Source organism: Molothrus ater, chromosome 3 (assembly GCF_012460135.2).
Source record: "Molothrus ater isolate BHLD 08-10-18 breed brown headed cowbird chromosome 3, BPBGC_Mater_1.1, whole genome shotgun sequence".
In the NCBI taxonomy this organism is placed as follows: Eukaryota; Metazoa; Chordata; class Aves; order Passeriformes; family Icteridae; genus Molothrus; species Molothrus ater.
This window is the reverse complement of record NC_050480.2, coordinates 16,264,422-16,282,222: the sequence shown is the minus strand read 5'-3', so window position 1 is coordinate 16,282,222 and position 17,801 is coordinate 16,264,422. Positions and strand designations below refer to the sequence as shown.

Sequence of the window (17,801 nt, the reverse complement as noted above, 5' to 3'; positions counted from 1 at the left end):
ATTTCGTGTCTGTTCCTTGACAGTGATCCCTTAGGATCATGGAGGGAAGCAGAGTAAGTGCGAATGTAAACCCCTCTGGTAGTCCATAAATAACTTGCTCTAAGAGGCATAGTCTATATTCCTTTCTTCCTTCTCTGCTTTAGAAAGAAGAGCTCCCTTCTCCATGGAGAAAGCTGTACAAGTCCTGTCCTACCTAAACTGCTTTTTCCAAACCCTACTTTTCTTTCCTTTCTAGAGAGAACCCATTCTGGAAGAAAGCAGTGGGTGTTCTGGCCCCAGAATACAGTGACTTTTTCTCATCTTGGGGACAGGGAGAAACCGCTGGTGGTGTTTCTTAGTACTGGAGTAGCTCAATAACTTGTGGCAAGCTCCCTGTGAGCAGCCTGCATCCAAGACATCAACTTGCTTATGTTCCTAAAGAGCTCTCAGCCTATCAGGGGTACGTTTTTTTTCATAATTGTGGTTCTTTTGGTGACGTCTGCCTTTACAGTCATCTTCAGTCAGAGGTGTGGACACTTTTCCATATCTCTGGGTCTGTTCTGTGTACTTAGGACAGTCTCTGTGATCAGACTCTTGGGTCCCATCTCCAGCTGTGGGCAGCAATGCTGAGTTGTTGGGTGTGTGGAATACCAAGTGTTACTCCCACACACAGTCACTGTCATTCAGCAGTCAACATACCATAACAGGACAGTATTTGGGATAAACAGGGTGTCACTAGATTCTTCCTACTATATCATAAGGTGTTTTTTATTTGGGAGGAGTAGACCTTCTGTAAGGTTCATGTGACAGTGTCTTCCTGGAGCACTAAACCAGGCTGAAATATCTGAAAGATCAGCTGAAAGAGTGATTCCCAGGCTATCAGACAAAGAGTTGGACATCTAGTGTGGCATTTTTAAAGCTTTTATGTTATGATGATTGGCTTCTGAGGGATTCTTCTTTTTACCTCAGACACCTCTGAGAATCACTGGTTCTTCCACTGTCTTGTCCCTATAATGGGAACTGGTTGTGTTCCCATTACCTTGCTTGGCCTTCTTGACATGTGCCTTTCCTCCAGTCCTCTTCCTCCACAGAAAGTTGAGGGGGAGAAAAAATGGTGCTGAGACAAATTAGAGAAGATGGTTTTGGTCTTCAGCAACAGCAGAATCTGCTGTGTATTTTTATGGCTAATTGGATCAGTGTCTCTACATGGGGAGCATCTAGACATTAGCATTTTGGGGAGATTTACCTTTGTTTTGAAATGCATTTTAAGGCTACGCAATATCATAGCTGTTCTTATCCTGTTGCCCAGCTACTGAAGGCTGACCTGTTTGTGTCCCATTATTCACTCATGATTCTTCTATTCTGAGACCTCAGTGAAACTTTTAATACTGCCATCTACTTCTAGGAAGCTCTTTGAGACTGTGCCTGCTTGTTTGCTTTTGCATCCTGAAGTGAATGTAACCTTTTTGGTGGCCACCCCAGAAGCTCGAGAGCATGACAGAGGTTCAGGAGTTTAAGGCAGGCTTTCTCCTACAGGCTTAAAGAGTCACATTACCTGTTTCACTTGTCTTGTGATCTGCTTAAATCAAGAGATTAACTTTTTATGTGTGCAGGGATGAAGTATTTTTCTGTTCACTTACATGTTAGTCTCTTTATCTTTTTATCTGGACAAGGCATAATCTGGAACTTAGACTTTGCGAAAGTTCCGATTCTTCTCTAGAATTTGTTACTTAATTTTCCCCAAGATGTGCAGAGCAGCCAGCTGGAGCCTCCTTTCATGAGTACTTTGCCATCAGATGTGAGGAGGCATGAATTGCTATTTGGCAGGGATATTCCAAGGATATTCCTATCAAGCCTGTAACATATGTGCTCAGAGTTACCCAGAGTATGAATATGTATGTGTTGACAGTCACTCATAGAGAAAGGAGGATTACTTGCCAGTAGATACTTGTTTCCTAGACAGATATTTCTTGTGCCTGTTCACAAACCAGCTACTTTCCCTCTATCTTCTTAATCCCATAATCACTTAACCCTGGGAATGTGGGGTGGAGAGAAACTAGAGGCGTGAGTGCACGCTGTAGGTGTGGTGCATGGCAGAGGGTCATTAGCAAGCTGGCTCTGGATGCTGCTGGGATTTAAAAAGTCCTCAGTGTCAATGATTTTACACACACAGCAGAGTGAATGGGCATATCAACAAGTCACCTCAAAAAAATCTTCAGATGTGTTTCTTGGTTGACATGTCAAATTGAGGCTTATTTCCTCTGTATCTACTAGGTCAGCTAGACATTAGAAATCTTGGAAAATCAAAAAGAATCTTTTTGAACACTATATCTCTACAGCTTTATACTAGATTACCTTTGCATGATCGTATGAGGACAGCCTTTTGGATTTTTAGTCACAGTGCAACAGAATTATAAAATCAATTAATTTCTGTGCTGAATATTTACTTGGGGAAGTCAACATGTGCAACAAATGAAAGTAGGAAACCACAACATTCTTTCATCACTCCAGATTTTTTTTTTTTTTAATTTGGTAGGGAATACAAATTTTAAAGTTGTGTATGACCTATACAACACACATGAAACATGAGGGTAACTCTCTGCTGGTACCCCCTGTCATTTAGACCACCATTTACTTCAGCAGCGTATTTCATCACCTCGTGTGTGGACTTCTGAGCTCCCTGCAGCATGTTTTACTCTGAAAATGAACAGTGTTACAATGCAGCAGCAAACCCCAAATCATTCCAGGGTACTCCTACGCACAGAGCAGCACAGGAACCAACTGAGAGGAAAATGGTGCCTCTATCCCTTCTATTTCTTCATGAAAAGCAGTGTGTTGTGAGTGTATGAATAAAAGGATCAGAAAATCACCAGTGGTGTATGGGGATGCCAGTCTTTACTCTTTCTAGAAGCACTGGGCAGTTCCAACCTTGCTTGGTGCTGTTTGTTGGGTGCTCCCATCCCATGGTGCCCGTGTGCCTGCAGCCCATGGCGTAACCCAGCACCTTTCACATGTGGCTGCTGCTTTCATCCTCTGCCAAGGGGAAAGTGCTACGTGCCATGTTTTGGTGGAGGTTTTGTTTGCTTTTAAGGGATGTGTCACAATATGTTTGTGTTACAAAAGGCAAGTGGGTTGAAGGGCAGGGTGATTTCTGGAGATGCTCTGGCTGATTGTGCAGATAGGTAGTGCCAGAGTGATTATGATCACAAACAGTCTTTCTCAGTGGAGTTAGGGCAAGTAATGTTTCCAGAATCTGGCACAAGAACAGCTGGTGCTTCTGCTGGAGTAATACTTCTACCTCTCTTGTTGTCACTCCTACCCCTGTGGCTTTATTACTTAATCATGCAAAATTATGTTGTGTTTGACCCTTAATGTGCCAAACTGCAAGCATCTTTTTCTTTTTTCTTTTTTTTTAAATTTATATCAATGTAGAGACTGTAGTCCTTGTGGAGTGGTGATGAATGATGTAAGGAAAGCAGGGGAATCTGTGCTGCCTTCAGAATGTAAAAGCAGCTTCAAGAGGGAAATAGACCCCTTATAAGCTGTTGTATGTTTAGCCTGCCAAAGTGCACTTCTGAGCATCATTAGCTCTTTGAGGAAATGAGTCTGTTACAGAAAAGTGACAGGTGACCGTGGGTGTGACTTTAAGAGCAGTGCTGTTGAGTCATCATCATAACAACTTAATTTCTTATGGAGAGGCTTGAAAACTTGTTCTAAAGGGTTTCAGAGACCCCATGGGAGAGAACCTGTTTGGGTTCAAGTGGGGACCCTTGTGGGAACCCTCTGTCCCTGTGGGAACATTGAAGGAAGCAGAAGGGGGAGGAAAATGGTATCCTGGATCGCAAAAGTAGAGAGAATGAGTAGCCAAGTTAAGTGGGTTTTAGCTAAGCCTCTACAAAATTCTGCCTATAAAAGTGTCTTGAGAATGATATTTTTAGAAGCTTTTTTAATTTCAGCCTGTATATAGGATTTTGTGAAATATTTTAGTTAATAACAAGCCAGAGGTGTCTGAGCACTTACACGTAACACTGTGTGTGTAAGGCCAGACATGTAGTTCCTGTTGAGCCTATGAAAAAGAGAAAGAATTTTGTCATAGTTAGGGTTACAGCACCTGATCCAGTGTTGAAATAGAAAGAATTGCAAAAACCATTTGCATTGCCCCTTAAAATTTATCAGATTTAAACAAGCATTTAACTCATTGTTTCCAGGAGACACTTAAAAGCAAATTAAAAATAAAAGCTTACAACATACTTTTAAGAGATTATTTTCCCTGAATGTTTTTTACTTCAGGATGTATTACTGACTTTCCTTCTTGTGTGTTATCAGGTTTCTCTCAGATATGATAATGTGTATTTATCAACAGATTCATGTGCAGGTGCAATGATCCATCATATGTAGTTGCAGAAGCAGCTATTTGTGGTTGTCCACTCTCTTGATAAAATATTCTAATATTTGAGCAAATTTTAAAGTACTAAAAAGTTTGGTTAAAGCTTTGTCAATAAGCCACACTATTTGAATAAGGTATTAGTCCTTTTTTTCTGCATTTCATTAGTTATTTTTGCTTTGTGTATGGAACTGTCTTCTGAGGACACATCTCCAGAGCACTTCTGCTTGCTCTAGTTCATCAAATCACCAAATGTGTGGGTAATATTTGAGTAGTATTCTGACTACCATGAGCTTCAAGGCATGGTGTGTACAGTATATACTGTGTATACAGTGAGGGTGGGATTTGTGTCCCCTGACTTGAAAAACAGTTTGGACATGTAAGCTTTGAGTGTCAAGGAGTCAGCTCAGCTGCAAATACCCACACTGAGGACATCTCAGGGCAAGCAGAATGAAGCTTTTGCTGGCCTTGACCACTTGCACTGGACACTAGAATGACCTATGTCTATATGGAACCACTTTTCCAGTTTAGCTTAAAATAAATGAACAGATGCATTTTAGATATTGGGCTCTGTTCTATTTCATCTGTAGTACTCTGAGGGATTCTTGCTTGATTTGATCATATTTGTGCTTTTAAAAATTTCTGCCTTGAATGCTTTCTCCTCCCTCGTCAGTTAAGCTATAGACTTTCAATGTTATTTCACTGGGGCTTGCTCTAAAACAGCTTTCTTAAAAGGATGTGGGCTTATGATCACATCACCCCATAACCTAGGGTTAGTACACATACTGCTGTGCAGTCACTACACTTTCTCCCAGCATAAGTTCCCAGTAGTTTATTCCCTTCTCTTAAGAGATAAGCATTTACTCTGGGATGGCAGTGAACATGTGCACTACAGCTGACATACTGCAAACACACACCCTGACTTTTTCCTGTATGGTCATGTTCCAGCACGGGTCTGTTCTTTGTCTGTATGGTCATGTTCCAGCATGGGTCTCCACAGGCTGCAGGTGGATCTCTGTAGTCCTGAGAAGAGCTAAAGCCTTTCCTGATCTGAGCCTTTGCCCTGATCCAGTGACTAGTCCAGTGCATAGAGAGGTGAAGTCAGGGATCATATTCCTATCCAGCTAGGAATGGCTCTGGTTCACACTGTAAGTTAGAGCTGGTCACACTGCATGGGGCAGGGCTTTCCATCACCTTGGGCTATGCTAATGGCTGGGTTCAGGGTGAGCTGGATGTTTGCTGGCAGGGTAGACAACTCTCACATTTTCTAGCAATTTGCCAGGATTAGCAGCTTTGGTACCTCATCCATCCAAGCTCACCTAAGCACAGTGCTTCCCTTTGTTTATTGTCTGACTAGAGAGTTCATCTTCCCAAATATTTCTTCAGTGAAAAATCCACTTGGAAGTCCATCTTTTTATGTTTTAGACTCTTGTCACAAATAACTTTTAGAGTTGCTCTGTTAACCTTAAAAGTATGTTTAGTCCAGTTTAGTAACCATACCTCTGAAAAACACACACTTGTCATTAAGAATAACATGGATATGGTTATTGAAAGTTAGGTTTTAATGACGCTGCATTGAAGTTGCTATTTGTGTGGATTTTGAAAGTATATCACATCTGGTATTGAACAGAGCTGCTTATTATTTGATGCTGCAAGAACAGTAAAATTAACATTACCTGTTTGTCTTTGTTACAAATGTTGTATTGCTGTATGGGGATTGGCATTATTCAGTATGCAGAAGCCATTCAGTGTAGAATAAGACACTGCAGAAAGGACAGTACACAGAGAACAGCGTGCCGCTCCAGCTTGTACAACTTTTTGTTGTACAGCCCGAATAAAAGATGAGTGATTTGATTATCTGTCTCTTTAGGGTTAATTTAAATCCATTTTTACAGTGAGATTATGTATTGTTAGCAGGGGCACATGTATTTTGATATGTAATTACTGGTCATACATATTTTGATATGTATTACTGGTCATAATAGCTGATGTTTAGTGCAGTAATATTAAGAAATTAAAAGGCCACCTACTTACTATCACCATTTTTAAATCCAGTATTATTATAAAATACAGAATGTCTTTTTTATTTATTAAAAGCTCAAATCAATAATTAGGAACATTTTGTTAGGACACAAATTGGCTAATAGTTTGTGAAAATGTTTTTATATCTGTTGTGATGCCATTTATATGACAAATAAGACAACTAACAACTGATGTTGAAATAGCTGTAGTAAGTGAGAAAATGAAGCCTATTCAGTCAATATAGTCTAAATTAAAAGACCTTTTGAAAGACCTGTTTTGGAATAAACAAGCATGAAAATTTACCGAAGGCTATAACTTTATGTATTGAGAGTTAAGAAGCAGACCTTTTCATATGCCTTTAAAATATAAAGATCTGATAAAATGGTTTCAAACTTTTAATTTGTTAAATCTGTTTAATTTTCTTTTTTGTTGTTGTTATTTGGTAGAACTTCACCCTGAAAGAGCTTCATCTTCAAAGCCAGAAGAAAGTTTCTATGTTGATAGTTACAATCCCTTCAAGGATGAAGATGCCCCAGAGTACCTAAACCCATTTGATGAGCCAGATCACCCACCTGAAGCACCTGGAATTGTAAGAGATTCTCCTCCACAACCTGCAAAAAGGAAAAACATCAGGCCGGTGGATATGAGCAAATACCTCTATGCAGATACCTCTAAAGCTGAGGAGGAAGAGCTGGATGAGTAAGTATGATTCTCCATCTTTCAGCAGCTTTGCAGGCATTAGTAGTGGGATCCCTGGCTTAATCTTGAGGTGTATTGGGTTGAACCATGGTGATCCTTAATCATCTCCTTAGGACAGACTCATCCCTGGGCAGCTCAGCAGCAGGAAATACCATACCCCCAGGACATGCTATTCAGCTGAACATGGTCAATGAGGAACTTTCCTTTGCCTTATTGATAGCAAACAACTTGATAGGGAACAAGTCTGGGACCTTCTGACATTTCATGCCCTGACAATTTCAAATGAGCCAGAAATCAAAGGAGCAAGGCCTTGGGCCTTTCTCTCCTTTTTGCCATTATTTTTACTACAAAAAATAATAATTTTTGCCAATGATAACAGGGAGTTTGTTTTATCTTGATGCAGTATGTAAAAAGGAAGAGCATTTTGCAATCTGCATAGCACATTTTTGAGAATCTCATGAACTGAATATATATGGGAACAATAGCATTTACTTAGGTTATTTCTTTCAGCATGACCACACATAAAACTTTTATAAACTCACACTGACTGCCTTGTATTACAGTATAGAAACTATCAGGAAGGGAGAGCTTTTTGCAATTCCTTGGGAGGTTGGAAGGTGCATCCTTAATCCTTGTTTGTGGTCATTAGTCACCAACCACACCACTCATGAGACAGCTTATGGTGATTGCATCTGAGCAATTTTACAGACAAGAATTCTAATTAACATTTAATTTTACATTATTTAATGAGATTTATCATGGCATGACATTTGCATTGCTTCAATATTAACAGAGGTATGGTATCATCATCTTCCTGTTTCTCTGTAGATAGCTGTGGTCTAGGAAATGGAAGGATTCCCTGGCACTCTAATAGAAACATGAAAGGCTCTGCAGTTATTTCCTTTTAAAGCTCTGTAGCCATGGATTTAATGTTGATGTTTGGTCTATGAAAAATAAAATAAAAAATAAATAAAGGGCATTGGGAATGATGCCTCTGCCAGCTCCATTTGTCAGGACAGTGCCTGAACAAACAGCACTGGTTGCTGTGTCTTCAGAGCACAGTGTGATCACACTGACAGCCACACCAGGCATTCCTGGTCATTCCCTGGTCACCAGAATCTGCAGGGAATAAAAATGTGTGTATTTTACATCCACCAAGATACAGGTATAGAGGACAGCAAAGATTGAAAGGAGCAGAAAGAGAAAAAGCCACATGGATGAGCAAGTAAAGAATTGTCTCTGTTTACTGTTTCTACTTCCATTTCCACCCTAAGCACATCTGTGCCAAAGGGGCTTGTGGCAGGATTGTAACCCTTCCTTTTGCTGTGTACTGGACTTTAGCCCTTGGTTAACAACAGCCTCCTTCTTGTTTTAATTCCATTTGCTTCATTGTTTTTTTCCCCAAAGATAAAGATAAATACATAGGTGGATTCTACGTGAACATAAAACTGGTCTGTATTTTCATGATAAAACAGTGTCCCATGGGAAGATGGAAGGATAGTCAGTAAACACTTTAAAATCAATTTTTTATATCCTTTGCAAAAGTTTTTTATGTCCTGACCCCCAAAGTAATCTTCCTCTCCACATTTTCCTCTGAAGTTACAGGAGCAATACATCATACAAAAAGACCTGGAGATCATTTGTTGAGTGCATTGGGTAGAGATGTGGCAAGGAGAACCCTTGAATCTTTATACTGAAACACTCTGGAGGAACGAGTGTAATAATAAAAGTCCAATCTAGAAACACAGGATATGTAATATTAGATCACCTCTACAAACACTATTTTGCCTCATCTAATGTCCTTAATTTTCAAATTTTTAAGTAGAAAGCTTTTGCTAAGGCATGATCTGGTGAGCACCAAATGCAGAATTTTTGCAGGCAGTGCCAGTTGGTGGTTTTTCAGTGCCCTCAGTCATGAGGGTTTATGTCCAGGTGTGTATTGTTTTTACCTACTGTGAATATTGATGCATTTATTATCTGCATAAGTGGGTAATCGTCTTCCAAGCCTACTGAAGTCTAGGCTTCCATGGCAATTTGTGGCAGAGAGTTCCACAAGAAAACAAGATCTCTAATGCAATGTGTTTCCTCTGTTGATTGTAAAAAAATTCCAATCCCATACCGTCTCTTCTGCTGGCTTATCAAAACAGCAATTAGTGATATTGGATTTATCTGCCATAAACATTTGTTGTCTTGTCTGTCTCTAGCATGTTCATCTTTCCTTGTCACTTGTCTGACTGCTAACTTTTTCGATCTCTCTTCATACAGAAGTCTCTTCATCTCTCTAATCATTTCCACCGCCCGTCTCTGGACCCTGTTATTTCTTCTGCTATGTGTCTATTTTAAGATGTGTTGACTTGGCCTGAGCAGTGTATTCAAGACAAAGCTGAACAACTGAGTCATATCATAAGAATAGGAAACTTTGCATGTTATTTTCAACCTCTCTCATAACATCTTGTTTTTTGAGTTTTTAAAAATTCTCTTTCATTTTTGACTACCACTGCTCAAGGGCTGTCTCCAGGTGTCCTTTTGAACCTATAGGTGGAAGGCATGAAACGGAAGAAATGGAAGGCTCCTGATTTATTGATTATCAGGAAATACAATGTATTTTTACCCCTATGTCTTAAAAAAAAATGTTTAATTGGAGTTCACTTAATGTACTGCTTGGCATTTTCCCCTTACCTTTTGTGTGGAATGCAGTGCTGTGTCCTGAGAGCATGGACACAGCAGTTAGCATCAGGACCCTTGTCCCACTCTGCCCTGGCAGATCCCTAGTTCTGATTCTGGACTCGGAGCTTACACCAAGTGCCCCAAGAGCTGAACTCTGACTCCAGTTTTGTAACAGACTCTCACTGTAATAATGTAAAAGGTACTTGGCCTCAGTGCACCTCTGTGAAGGATTTACCTGGGGTTATTTGCTTCTTTGAAATGTATTTGAGTAATGTTTGTGAAGACAACTAATGCTTCATAACACACACAAAGCACAGTCAGGAGCATAAGCATTGTGAGGCATTGCATGGCACAGAGGGACTTAGGTGAGCCAGTACATTTACTCTGCTGCAAAACTGTGCTCTCAAAACATACTTCCTCTGGCTAAATTCTCATACCTAGCTAAAGATAAGGAACACATTTTTGTGTTTTTTGTTAGTTTGTCCTTTTGTTAGTTTGGACATTTCATGGATAGTGTAAAAGTCTGCTTTTGTCTTTTTGAATTTTATACATTAATATCTACCTGTTAGTGAATATCTACCTGTTTGGCACACCTTGTGAAGTTAATTATTTGAAAATAGCACAGCTCACAACTGCTTAATGTATAATGCTTTCAACCTTAGTTCTTCTGATTGGCAAAATTGCCTGACCTTTTAGCCTGCCATGCTGACAGCTTTGGGTTTCGTCTTCAGTAAAATGTTTATTTTTAAATTTCTTTTCAGCTAACTGGTAAGACTGATCAAAATTTTTAAATTGGTCAGAATAAAACTTGCTTTCCAATATCATTTGGCTCTGTGGCTTCTTATCTCGTTAATCATTGTATGGCTTAGAATTATGCTGTGTAATTGGCAAGGCTATCAAGTTGCCATCTGCTGAAGTTGCCTGTTGCACAAGAAGCCACAAGCCACCACACTGGCAGCGAGTTTAATGCCAGGTATCTTGTCAGGTCTGAATTCTTTAAATTTTGTGGAGGACAGCCTAGTGTCTTTTTAGACAAATCATTTTATGTGAAGCCATTGAATAACTTCACAGAACCAGTAAATATGGGGCTGACCTCAGAAAAAAGTGCTTTAATATTTTCTAGCTAAGGCTCCTTTCCACGAGACTTTTCAGATGTTTAATTTGTTGTAGAGCCATGTGGAAGCTGTTGGACCAAACTCTGCTATGTATATCAGATCCTCATGACTTCAAACTTGATAGTTCGTTCAGAACAGAACCGTTTTGTTTGGTTTTTTTCTGTATTAACATTATTTTTCAAAAATCTTGCTCAATTTTTGTAAGACAAATTAAGAGTAGTGCAGAGAGGAAGGTAGAAGGTAGCACATGTGCACATCTGTTCTGTGCATGTACCTGTGTCTGTTTCTGTGACCAAAATGTGAGGGTTTAGCCTGGCTTTCAAACAAGTTCTTCTCTAGAGGAAAACGTCCTTTTAGCACTTCCTTCTGATGGGTACAGAGGATAATTTTTCAGGATGACACCTGCAGTGCAGGCAGTTCTGGAGCTTAAAAATTCAAAAGATGGTTCTTGCAGACCTGTTTACTCTCATTGATAAGGTGTTGGGGTTTTTCTCACACCAAAATAATTTTAACACCTTACAAATATGCCTTTCTAATTCAGAGGTAAATTCCTGCCAAACATGCTGTGCCTGTTGGCTGTTCCAAAGGCCGACTTGTGGAACTAAATAAAAACCTTGTGCTGTCCCATAGAATGCATTGTTCTTCAGCCTTTATCTCTTTTATCTTCATTTTCACCTCCCTTTGAACTCTCTGGTGTCTGAAGGCAGCTGAGCTGGGCTGTCAGCTAAATTAGAGCTACTGACAGCTGGATGCATTCTCCACTCCAGCCTGAATGCCTCCTTTTCCTACTGCCTCCCATAGAAAACACCCTTCTGTTTCCATTTAACTTGTTCCTTTGGTTGCCTTTAGTTTTGATTGTGCTGGTGGCTTTGCACTTGATGGGCAGCAAAGTGGGAGCACCTGGAAGTTGCCTTCAGTCAACAAATGAGTTATTTTAGTGTTAGTCTGTCCTTTTGCTTCAGGAGTTGGGTATCTTTTTCTGTAAGGAACAGAAGCAGCAGATTCTTAGAAAGATCTGGAGATATTGTGCCTGATTTTCACTTACATGCTTTGGTAAACATTGCCTTTCAAAAATAGATTTCTGTGGTGTGAGTTATTAATTGCTTGCTTTTTCTCAGTGAAAACAGGATTACTGTAAATTGCATTGAAATAAAGTCTAAAGTTTGTCTGTGAGACTGAAAGATGTTTTTATACTAGAAATACAAAGGAAGGAGAGAAATTTGATGTTGTGTGGAAAGCAACTGGATGAATAGTTGGTTTTTACTGCTGTTGTAGTTCTTAAAAATAGTGTGTACTAGCTCCTGACTCTTATCCTGAGAGGGAATTTGTGAATGGATCTAGCTAGGTAGACTTATTTAGTGCATTAGTGTTTCCATCCAGAACTGATTTCTAGGGGACTTCAAGGGACTGAGGTTATTTGTTGTGGTTGGCTACACTGCATATGATAACTGTGTGCAGATAGATTATTGGAAATCATAGTTTGAGATATGTGATAAATGTATCTTGCAGTGGAAAGGGGGACTAGAAAAGAATAAATTAATGTATCCATTTCATAACTAACTATCCAGTTTTGGATTGCAAAATATGAAAAGCAAATAGTATTAATAATGAAATAATTCAGTGCAAAAAAGATTCCCTTAAGTATCCTTAGCAGGATACAAAGCTGCTGTAGAAGAAGCCATTATTTGATATATTATTGGTTGATTGATATTTGATGTATCAATCTAACATAAAATTTGGCAGGATTTGGTTATGGAGGTATTTACTTAAGGTGGTACAAATGCTGAGTTGGAACACAAACACCCAAGGATAATTCTTTGGACTGCATCTACTTGGTGGAGCATGTTTACTCTGTAACATTCTCAAATAAGGTTTAGTTATAAAAACCAGTGTCAAAATAGACAGGTGATGCCTACTGGTGTCTGCAGAGAGATATATGCAAGTCAGATGTGGTTTTCTTACTCTGTTCCATTACCTAAGGTGTTTTCTTCAAATGGTGTGGCATCTGTAAGCTTCAGAGTTTGAAATACACTGGAGGCTGAATGTACCCATGGAGGCCAAACTTTCCAAAACTGGACAGCCCAGAGTGAGGCCTCTAAAGCCCTGTGGGAGCATGGCTGTACCAGTTGCCTGATTCTTAGTTGTTCTAATCAAAATGTCTATGTCCTGTTCATTAGAGTGCTAAACACCCAGCAGCTTCACTCACATTTTTTGGTTTTGATCTTATCATAAAATCAGATCACTCTTTGATAGATAGGGAAGTATAATTGGAGAGTTAGCTTTATGCAGTTGATAAAACTTCTGCAATTTACAGGACTTCATAAAAATTATGGAAATTGTGACTGAATAATGCAGTTTTAGCTGTTGTAACTCACTTTTCAATTGTATGAAAATGTAGTATTTAAAAGTGTATAAAGGTAAAACATTCTTATGTGGGATAATAAAAGCATTTTAGTCATTGACTTTCCTAAGCAGGTCTTATTTTTGGTTTTATTTCCAAGGAGATAGCAAAGAAATGTGTTTCCCTTCTTTTAATTAGATCAAATCCATTTTATGAACCAAAATCAAGCCCTGCTTTAATTAAAGTTGCTCTGCAAGAACCAGAAAAGAAGATGAAAAGAAAGGCTCCTGAACCCCCAAACCTCTTGCCAAAGACAGAGATGGGCATGGGTGAGAACATGTCAGCAATTCCTGCATCAAGGGAGCTTTCTTCCTCTCCTAAGGTAAGCTTTTCATACCAACATTTTGTCTTTGTTCATAACAGTGCCTTTCTGTGCATTGTAAACATCCTGTTTATTTCTGCAGGCATCTTGAAAGCTTTGCCAGTGCTTAATAGGGTGTTGGCTTGTCTCTGTTCCCTTGGTTCATAGGAAGGGTGCAACAGTAGGAGCTGGTATTTTTTTCTTTAAGGATTTAATGACAACAGTAACAGCAACTGCAGTTTCAAAGAAAAGAGTCTTCTAGTAACCAGTGTTACAGGACAGCTGGATATGCCATGGAGAAGGAAGAAAATCATGTTGAACAGTGCTTTGTCCTGATCTATTTTAATGCTCCTAAGCCTTGCCCCTGTTGAAGAGTCTGTCTCCACATTTCTGTCATAAATCTGGGTTTTAAAAGCTTAGTACTATATATTTGTATTGGGATTTATATATGTCCAATTCCAAAGCTATGTTGAAGTAATAAAAAAAAAAGACAGTCTACTTTAAATCAGGTTAGCTGTTTACTAGGTTTACTAGATTTACTAACAGCTAACTAGGTTAGCTGTTTAGAGTTAATTTCAGTGGAAGAGCTGTGGATGTTTTATTACTACACAGCCAACTTCTGTCAGTGTGGATTTCAACTCCAGTGTTTCAGCAGTTAGCAACACTTGTGCTTTTTCTTTAAACAAAATAAACATTTAATAGTGTAAGTTAATGGACCTTTCTTAGAAATGAATGTCTTACATTGTTTTAAAGGCAGGAAAATGAGGACAGAAAGCCTCCCTTCCAGTGTGTCTTGCCCAATGGATGCACATTATCATCTGGTTTGCCTTGAATCAGAGCTACTGTACTGCAGTTTCAGAATTGAGGGAAGCTACTTGTCATACCTGTCATTTCATTGTGTAATTACTTAGCCAGATTGCTCACATGTCCTTGTCCACTCAGGCTCTGATTTGTTGTCATTTTACCACTCAGTCAGGCTAAAGAGTATGAGACCAGAAATCTAATCTCTGTCTGCTCACTGCAAAACAAAACAGTGGAGTGAGACTACAAGTACACTTCACAAGTTATTCTCCATATGCAAAACCGCAAGCAGGGATATATGAAATCAAAGCACAGCAGTTTTATAATGCTCTGAAATGGGATTCAGTCCTGTTAGCTGGAATTTCTGTATGAGTTTCTGCATGAAAAGTGACAGATTATTTGATTTCTGGTGAACTCCGGCTCTTGGGTTAAAGCAAAATGGCCAAAGCAAAGCTTTCTGGTACTACCAAGGCTGTGAAGAGACATCTGTGGAGATTTTTATCAGATTGCTTGGTGGAAATTGTGTCCCCCTTGCTCATTGTTTGAGAAGTGTGTTTTTACAGATATGCATCCAAGGAAATGTGTCTCTCCGCTTCATATGTGTCTTTGCTGTGCTGAAATAATAACATGTTACTACCAAGTTTGGTTGTTGCAGTTTTTGTCTGCCCTAGATGAAGCTTTAGAGTGTCTGAAAGGTGGAATTGATTTAGAAAAGATTCAGGATCAAACTTGCTGAGAAGAGTGTGCTGTTATGGACAGTCAGGTAGTTCCTGCTTTTCTGTGTGGTGTTATTGTTGAATATTTTGGTGCCTGCCTGCCTGCTTGCAGCCCACCTTTCTGCCCCTGACCCCAAGGCACAGCTGAGATCAGCAGAGGTCCATGTGCTGAAACACAGATTTTCATTAGGGCTGGGAGGGAAAGCAGAGCTCAGTGCTCACGTGCTCTTTTATAGGAAAGCTTTAATTAATTTGTTAACAGGATTTTGGAGGATAGGAGGCATTAGGGAAGACTCCAAAGCAGATGTTATGTCCTGGTTCATTATATTACAGTGGAAAGTTTTGGTGAGTGGGTGTGTTAAAATATTGTACGGTCACTTGCAATGCAGAAAGCTTTCTGTGAGCATAGTCTTTTTTCTGTGCTTGAATTGTTTTGCACTCAGATCAAAAGCACTTTACTTGGAATGCTTCTTGAAATTTGGAAAAGTACTGGCATTTAAAAGAAAAGAAACCGTTTTCTCACAGAACAGTACAAAATAGTGCCCAGGTGGGACTTGGAGTGTTGGCACAAACGACTTTGGTACACATGACTTTTTCTATTATTGCTCAATAATAGAGAAAATGTTTAGCAGCTCTGGAAAAACTTCCATCCAAAAGTATAGGCATTATACAAACATGAACTTAGTACATGCCCTTATGTAAGGTAATAGGCCTATAGAGGTAAACTTAGGTAAAGGAAGTTAAATCATGTCAGTGTTTTGTCCAAGTTTGCTGTGTGCAGAAAGTTTTGGGAGTTGTACCAGAGGCTAAGTGGTTTCAGCAGGTTCAGTTCCCTGTCTTGGTTGCTGTCATAGGAAGTGCCTGTGGAGCAGAAATGCTAATCTTTAAACTACACAAACACAGCATTAATATTAGAACTTCAGAGTTTAAGGGAAAATATTCCAAAAGCTCCTCTGCAAATCTTTGACAGAGTATTTGTTGCTCATTTTTCCTTCACATGCTAGTGGCATTCATGACATTGGCTGAATCCAAAAAAACACAAACGCTGTCATTGCCATCTACACACCAACAACTTTACTGAGTGATGAGCAGTCAGTTACCTGTAGTAGCAAACCCTTTCCAAGCCTCTTCAGTGTCTTCCCCTTGAGCAGGTCCTTTTGCTACTTGGAGATCCTCTGTCAGCTGTACTGGTGAGGAAGGGTCAGTTACCTTAGATAAGACAGGGTTTAACACTCCATAAAGGTCCAGCTCTTCAGCCCACAGAATTAGCTCAGTATTTGTCATATCTGAGTTTGGAGCAAGTTTTGCTTTCAAATTTTTTTATCTATTCACACTCCCTAAAGGAATATCTCAATTCTATCCTGTATTGTATCTCTTCCAAATTAATCTGAGTCATCAGAGAGAGCTTACAATGTAGAGTCTGAGATCTGGAGTTACCCCACAGTTAATCATCTCAAATGACTTGAAAACTATGGTGTGCTGACTCTATTTAGGTGAGTCTGACAAGGTGCAAAGCTGTAATTAAGCTCTTCAGTCATCAAACTGCTACAGTGCTGTCAAACCCAGCAGTCTGAAGCTTTGTTGGGCTTGTTACTGTTGTACAGCTGTTACTGCTTTTTGCATGGTTTGGATAACCAGGTTCTGCCTTTCACAGAGGTGATACAGACTTCAAATTTCTCCCACTTGTTGACTTTGTGGAAAACAAATGTGGTCTCAGGCTCAAAATGTGGTATCAGACCAGTACATAGCATGCATATCAGTGCTCAGCATTGTTTTATCTGATTACAAAATATACATATGAACTTCAGCAGGGTGAAATTTCAGCCAATTTTGGATTTCTTCTCTTCTCTGTGTTGAGTTGAATTTATTTGAAAGAAGATCAATCCCAGAGCTGGCACCTGTATCTTACAGTAGAGGAACTAAAACAATCTGTCTCTGCAAAATCAAGGATTTTATTGTCTTTGTGAGAATGAAGGGGCAGGAATCCTACTGAATTTATATAGGAAGTAAAAAATTATTTACTAGGGAGGAGGAAACAGGTAAGCATCCTCAACCACAGAGTTATATTTAAATGTTAGAAGAAAATACTTCTTGCACTGGATTGACATTTACTCATTGACTCCTTTGAAGGATAGCACGTGCCCTTCACTTTCATGAAACAATTCTGAGAGAGGCTTTTCTTGGGATTTGGTGTATCCAGGTTATTGCCAGGCTTTAGCCAAAGCTCATGTAGATTCCTCATGAATGCATCAGGTTTCTGCCATTACCATTAATCTACAGAAAGTGAACAGGTGTTGTTGTTATTAGATTTCTAAAGTCCATACTTCTTTGATGTATTCTCATGGCTGCTGATCTTCACTGGCTCCTTCTTCTGCATGTTGTTCTCTCTCGGGTCAGAGCTCCTCCAAGGCTCTCCCTGACTGGCTAACCCACCCCCTTTTATCCCAGTCATCTTCATTGGTTACAGCTGCAGCCCATCAAGGGCAACCGGGACCTCTGGGGCAAAGCCTCTATACAGATATTCAAATTCATTTTCTCTACTATAAACAGGTATGTTGTATTTGGTGAATCCAGCTTGGTTTCACATCCTTTCTCCCATCTTCAGGGTCTGGAAGCCTGTGTTGGTTAAACACATTCCTTACAGAGTAACTGCTGCAGGCTGACAAGCTGCCTGCCTGGGATTTGGGAGCTCTCAGAGCTCCATCTCACAGCTGCC

The 17,801-nt window shown here is 39.6% G+C and overlaps 1 protein-coding gene across 12 annotated transcripts in view; it reads left to right on the top strand.

The window, feature by feature from the left end:
* EHBP1 (EH domain binding protein 1) overlaps positions 1-17,801 on the top strand; it is a 205,539-nt gene that overhangs the window by 87,450 nt on the left and 100,288 nt on the right. For all 12 annotated transcript variants that reach the window (XM_036380064.2, XM_036380063.2, XM_036380060.2 and 9 more), the window contains 2 exons: positions 6,832-7,084; positions 13,406-13,589. In XM_036380064.2, the coding sequence (XP_036235957.1) occupies positions 6,832-7,084; positions 13,406-13,589 (437 nt within the window). The remainder of the gene's footprint in view (positions 1-6,831; positions 7,085-13,405; positions 13,590-17,801) is intronic.